General features: G+C 49.7%; 1 protein-coding gene across 1 annotated transcript in view; it reads right to left on the bottom strand.

Moving 5' to 3' along the window:
- The window catches only part of VOPP1 (VOPP1 WW domain binding protein), a 62,365-nt gene extending 56,960 nt beyond the window's left edge, over positions 1-5,405 (bottom strand). The window contains exon 1 of the mRNA XM_064703387.1: positions 4,960-5,405. Coding sequence (XP_064559457.1) covers positions 4,960-5,010 — 51 coding nt within the window. The 5' untranslated portion in view covers positions 5,011-5,405. The remainder of the gene's footprint in view (positions 1-4,959) is intronic.
- Positions 5,406-6,779: the final 1,374 nt, after the last annotated feature.

Genomic DNA, 6,779 nt, shown 5'->3' on the forward strand with positions numbered 1-6,779 from the left:
GCAATGCACTAGCTGCTTTGCAACCAGCTGCAGGAGGGTAAGTAAAAAAAACCCACAAGAAATTGTTTAAGCTGTTAAATCCGTTATGTAACCAAAACCAAAAAGGAGGAGAGGGTTAGTGGCCACATCTACACTAACAACTGTAGCAGAATTTTTGGGATAGATTTTTCCCCTTATTCCCCCCAGCCCCCACGGTGTGGTATCTGCTGGGGTCCCTAGGACAAAGGAGGAATTGATGAATCTGACTCCACGTTCTTAGAAGGCTAATTTATTATTTTATGATACTATAATTATATTAAAGAAATGGTATACTAAAACTATACTAAAGAATACAGATAGGATCTCACAGAAGGGTTAACAAGAATAATAATGAAAACTCATGACTGCTTCCAGAGTGCCAACACAGCTGGACATGATTGGTCATTAAGTTAAAACAATTCACATGAAACCAATCAACAATGACCAGGTGGTAAACATCTTCCAGACCACATTCCAAAGCAGCAAACACAGGAGAAGCAACCAGATAATTATTGTTTTCATTTCTCTCTGAGGCTTCCCAGCTTCCCAGGAGAAGAAATCCTGGTGAAGGGATTTTTCAGAAAACATGACAGTGACATCACTGAAAGAACATGAGTTAAAATATCAACAGGGCAGTATCCACAGTACTCCACAGAGAGGGACAGCTCAGAGACAGCAACACTGGTGTGCATGCACATTTGTACTTTCAAGGGTACATACACTCTTACAGTCCTTTTTATAAAGGAAAACCTAACCACTAATGGATAGAAAAAAATAACTGAAACAGGGAGGAAGGGAGGATGTAGTGATCCCCATAATCCTCACAAATTCTTGAACTCCACCTGTGCCTACCATGATTAAAATGTGTAGGCTTTTTCTTTAAGACTGGTGGCTTTCCTCATCTTAACGTTCTTGTTCCTACAAAGATTAAAAAAACAAAACCCAAACAAAAACAAAAAAAAAAACCAAACACAAACAATCAAACTAAAACTAGAAACAAACCTCTTCAAGAAGGACAGAAATTTTTGGTTTCTCTAAATTGATAAAATCTCTCCTGTTGAAGCCCACTTACAAAAATAATACTAAAAAGCTCAACCCAGCAGTGAACCAACTGAGGAGCACCAGCCAACTTTGCTTTTACTTAAACAAATCTTGTATGACAGACTGTCGGGAGTATTTGAATTTTCTTTCAAGATAACAAATTTGCAGATCCTATGACATGTCCATTTTCTTGTTCTTTTTTAAAAAGGCACTTGACTCTTGCCTAGTATCTTCCATCTGACAAATTAACAAGAGGACTCTACTGATCATTAGATTCTCCCAGATACAATATAGTGGCCAATCAGAGGTTTAGGCATCTAAAATTACTTGACAGTTTTGAAAGTTGAGGCTGCCCCAAGCTTCTCTGCAGCAGCAACAATGAAGCACCATTATTACCACTGCAGCACAGGCAGGGTCCTCTGTCAGCCTGCAACAGCTCTGTTCAGCTTCCCCATCCTTGGGCTGAGCTTCAGCTACTGAGCTCTCCTCCATCCAGCACTTCTGCAGCTTCTGAGAGGGAAAGCAAGCACTCAGTCTGAGAAGTAAGCCCCACAGAGACACTGGTGCCTACATTCAGGCTGAAAATAAGCTTGCTTCATCAGGGGGTGGGGGGACTGCCTGTTTAGTTTTATTTTTTCCCCTTTCCAAAGATATCACTATTCATTAAAGTCACATTTAAGCTCAGACAACCAAAGCCCTTGGGATCACTGATAAAAGAGAAGCAGAAAATCTTGATATACATGCTCCAAACTGTCATCACTTCAAGGATCTCTTCAAATCTTTTTACAAAACTGAGAGCCAACTGAGACAAAAGACAGTCCTGTTGTCAGAACCACAAGCCAAGCTAGCAAGCAAGACTAGTGGTTATTTGTGAGTGCAGAAATCACACAGCCCAGCACTGTGGGTATCCCAGTCATCCAGGCTCCTGGTGAAAAAGGGGCATTTCAAGCAACTGCAGTTAATGACACACTGCTAGCTCCAAGTAGCCAAATTTGAAAAAGACAGATAACGATTCAACAGTCTTCATTTCTTCCTAGGAGAACCAAAATTACCTGTCAAATTGTCCACCTCATTTTAGCTTACTTGCTGAACTGTTCAACTGCAATTAAGTCATGAGCAAAACACATGACATCTTTAGCTTTTCTCCCCTAATAATGTCTTCCCAGAGAAGAGCTTTCTGGGTCCTGGGGTTGGAGATTTTTCTTCCACCAAGGTCTTGGTGTTTGCAGTGAAAAAACCCTCGTCACAAAAGGAAACTCAAAATTAACTCCCCTCTCCCACCATCACAGTGCTCTGGGTGCGTTTCTGTAATTAGCACATCTCAAGCTTGTCTAGAACAAGGAGAGGCATTTCAGCACCAAGAGACAGCAATTTCTTATGTGTAAATCCTGCTTTGGTGGTGATGCCTTTAGTCACCTTCATGAAACCAGCCACCAGCACATGGAAGCTCCTTCCCCTGGTCCCTCAAGCCTCTCTTCTGCATCTTCTGCCTCTACATGAGGAACAGCAAACCCTCACCTGCTCGTGGGAGACTGCCACAGCAGCTACTGACGAGGCTCCAGCCTGAAAGCCACCAACACACACACTGCCCACATTCAAACTCACACCCACCATGAACCTGGTGTATACTTAACTGTGAAGGAGTTCATTCCTTTCACCAACATAACCAGAAATAGTGGTTTTGCAATACACAAACATTTTACAACAAGTATTTTGGGTAATCTACCCAAGGAAAACCCAGCTAGAACCAGTAAACTACTGCACAGTGCTCTGACAGACTAAATGAGTTCCTCCCCACAGCACCTGGGTAATAGTCAGAGCCTTTTGCAAAATGATGAATGAAAACCACACTTCTCAGCTCATGCTCTGTCCAATAATAACTAAGACCATGTTGAAGCTGCAAACAGATTTAAAACAATTACAACACTGTTATTTCAGATAATAACCAGCACAGAACTTTGTGCAGAAGACAGCGAAAGTTTCATGCACCAAAAACCTTCAAAACAACCAGATGTCTCCAATTAAGTTATTTAAACACCCAGCATTCTGTTTCTGGGCATGTAGAATACAGCCTTATTTACAAAGCCATCTCATTTTAATAGGCAACCTAAGAGCTTCCAAGACAGAAAAAAAAAATCCACAAAACCAGATGGCAAAACAAGCATTCAAGATTAAAGGAAAAGGGGGTGGGGGGGAACCCCACAATTAAAACCAGTAGAAAAGCTTAAATAACAGCACCACTGGCTAGATCCAATGAGGATTTATGTAAATTACTTTTTTCAGGCACGAATGATCTTTTTCAGCAGAATACACGTTAGGAGAGCAGACACATCTAATCAAAGAGATCCTGGAGGGGCGAAACCTTTCAGCGTCTCAGATGAACAATCCCTCAGGGAAATGGTGGTGTTTGTTTCATTTAATCGACATTCTGCTATTCCTGCTTTCTGAAGAGCTGCTGTGGAGTCAAGAGCAGTTGAGGGCTAGAACCAAGGCCAGGTTTAGAGCCGGGGAAAAGAGATGCAAATCAATTAACCTGTAAAGAGTTACACTTATTTACATTAAGCGATGATTTTGGCCTGAGTGTTTTAATGGCATGATGCTGGATGGCACACTGGGCAACACACCAGAAACCATTCATCTACGTAGGTGGCATAAACATGTAGTAAACATCATTTGCATGAATTACATCCATTACCAAAAGCAGTAACTACACAGACAGCGCTCCGGTTTCCATGTATGGGTTTGGTGGTATGCCGTTTTAAAAAAAAATAAATAAATTCATTTCCTGACTAAACTGCTCTATCACAGAGGCAGCACAGCTCTTTCACCTCTCTGACACTTTCAGCTACGTTGCCTGTGGGCTTTAAGAGCGTGGAGATGCGCCTAAGAGAAGCCCATGGGCGTTCCCGAAGCCAGCCCGGCGCGGTGCCGGCGGTGACCCCGCACGGAGCGGCACAGGGCACACGGCAGCACGGCTCTGTCCCGGGGGACACTGCTGTCCCCTGCCCGCCCCCAGCCCCGAGGGCAAACCACACACCAACACACAGCTCGCCCCACAAAACATCTGCCCATCCGCCCGCTGGAATAAAGAGCTGCTTTCCCAACCCCGATCCAGTGTCACCCCAGCCCCCCGAAGGGAGGTTTAAACTAGGCGATCTTTAAGGCGTCTTCCTACCCAAACATGATTCTAGAACTGCGTGGCACAAATCCCCCCTCCAATTAATGAAAGCTCCTAATTCACTGTTTGTTTGGTTGTTTTAAGTACGAAAGCTACGCTATCCAGGTTTTCCCAGAAGTTTAACCACGCTGCACGGTGCCGCCACGGCTCCCCGTGAGCTGATGCCGCCGCACCGACCTCGCAATGGACACTTTGCCCAGGAAATGAAAATAAGAGGATAACGAAAATAAGAGATGAGCCTTCCGTCTAACCCTTCCTGACAGGCTTTGTGTCCCCTGGACAGTCTGCTAGTGTGCTGGGAATGGGCAGCTCCCAGAAGCTCGTGCCCCTGCGTACGGGTCCCGTGTTACTCTGCTCCATCACACCGTGGATAATCCTGCTGTGCTCCAGCAGCGAGACCCCGGACCCCCGGCGAGCCCGGCCGCCGCGACCGCCCGTGAGCACCGCGCCCGCAGCCGCGCCGGGTCTCGTCTCGCCCAGTCCAGCCCGGCCCGGTCGGCAGCTCCCCGCACCCCTGACCGCGCACCGCCTGTGGAGCCGAGCCCATAGGCAAAGACATTAACCCCGAAATAAATCACCCCGGCCGGTGCGGGCTGCAGCTCCCCTCGCCAGCCGCGCAGCTCCAGGTCGCGACCGAGGGCGGAACCCCGCGGGTGAACCCGGGGCTGCCGTAGGCGCCGCTGGGCAGGGCAGGGCAGCGCTCCCCTCTCGGCCCACCTCACCTCCCACAGCAGCGAGAGCAGCAGCGCGACCCCAGGGTGGAAGCGCTTCATCTCTCCTCCTCCTCCTCCTCCTGTTCCTCCTCCTCCCGCGGCGGCGGCGGGCTCGCCCCTCCGCCTCAGGCGCGCACGGGCGCTGCCAGCCGCGCCATCCCCGACGGCGGGGAGGGAGCTCCGGGCGGCAGCGCGCACGGCGGGCTCGCAGCGGCCGGGGGAGGCGGCCGCGAGTAGCCCGCACCGGGGGCAGAGGGACGAGGCGGGGTAGAGCGGCGGCGGGGCGGGGAGGGAGGCGGGGAAGCCCCGCAGCAGGGCGAGGGCGGGCTGACCCGCCGATCCCCTCAGCGACAGCGGCGGCGGCCGGAGCCCAGCGAAGCAGGTCGGGGAGAGGCGAGGCGGAGAGCAGGGGTGCTGGGGCAGGCGGCACAAAGAGGCCGAACGCCGCCGCCGCCGCCACTGAGGGCGGGCAGAGGAGCGGCCCGCCCCGGCCCCGGCCCCGCCCCGCGGCCCTGCCCGGCCGGGAGGGGGCAGTGGTGGCGGATCCGTGACCCCGCGTTTGCCCCCGCATCTGCCCCTGCCCCGGGCCCCGCATCTTCCCCTGCCCCGCATCTCATCTCCCCCTGCCCCTGTCACCGCCCCCGCACCTGCCCCTGGCCGCAGGGGACAGTACCGGGTTCCTCCTTGGTACCGCGCGGGTCGCCCGTGACCACGACACCTCTACCCCGGAAGAGCGATCTTCTGGATTGAATCCAGAGGAGGCAACAAAGATGCCCAGAGGGCTGGAGAATCTCTCCTACCAACATCAAAAGAGTTGGAGCTGTTCAGCCCGGAGAAGAGAAGGTTCTGGGGACACTTTAATAAAAGCAGCCATTTATAAACCTACCTAAAGAGGGGTTATAAGAAAGATAGGGAAGGATTTTTTACCTGTAGCCATAGACCAATGGCAATGATTTGAAACTGAAGGAGAGTCGATTTACGTTGGACATGGAAGAAATTTTCTGCTATGAGTTTGGTGAGACACTGGAACCAGGTTGCCCAGGAAGTTGTGGATGCCCTGTCTCTGGAAGTGTTCAAAGCTGGGTTGGATGAGGCTTTGAGTAACCTCATCTTGTGGAAGGTGTCCCTCCCCATGGAATAATCTTTGAGAGTCCTTTCTAACTCACACAATTCTGTGGTTCTGTGATTCTATAAGGTGCTCCCTCTGCCAGCCTGGTGAGTGGGAACATGAGCTGTGTGCCCATGCGGTAACCTTTGGCATTTCAGAGAAGAGGTCTGGCCCTTCATTTCCTCAGCACACTTGGTAACAGCCCTGGGATATCATGACAAATCTTAAACAGGAGTGGAGGTACTCTCCAACTCCAGTGCTGATCTCTCCAGCTGCAGGTGGCTGGTGTAGTCATGCCTTGGGTGTTTCCTTCACCATGACTATCTTGTCCTGGTGCTTTGAGCCTCCTTTTCCAAGCCCTTTGCACCCTTACCACAGCTGGACACTGTCTGCAGTTGGAGGAAGGCACAGCTCTTCTCTGAGTTTAGGAGGATTTGAGGTCTCTTGCTCTTTCTTTGTAGGCAAACTAGCAACTTACTCCTCAGGGGAAAATCAAAATAGATAAGGGGGAGAACTGCCCCATTTCCCTTTGAATGGCAGACCTTTCCCAGCAGCATTTCTGAAGGAGATACACCTCCCACTGTCCTTTTGTGGGTTACCGGTTAAAAAACTACTATCACATCCTCACAACTCACAACTTTATTCACCACTTCCCTGTCATCGTAGTATTCAAGCAGGAAACTTGCCATCTCCATTGCAGCTAAACATCATCAGCTGGTTA

The sequence above is a fragment of the Zonotrichia leucophrys genome, chromosome 2 (assembly GCF_028769735.1).
Source record: "Zonotrichia leucophrys gambelii isolate GWCS_2022_RI chromosome 2, RI_Zleu_2.0, whole genome shotgun sequence".
NCBI classification, from domain to species: domain Eukaryota; kingdom Metazoa; phylum Chordata; class Aves; order Passeriformes; family Passerellidae; genus Zonotrichia; species Zonotrichia leucophrys.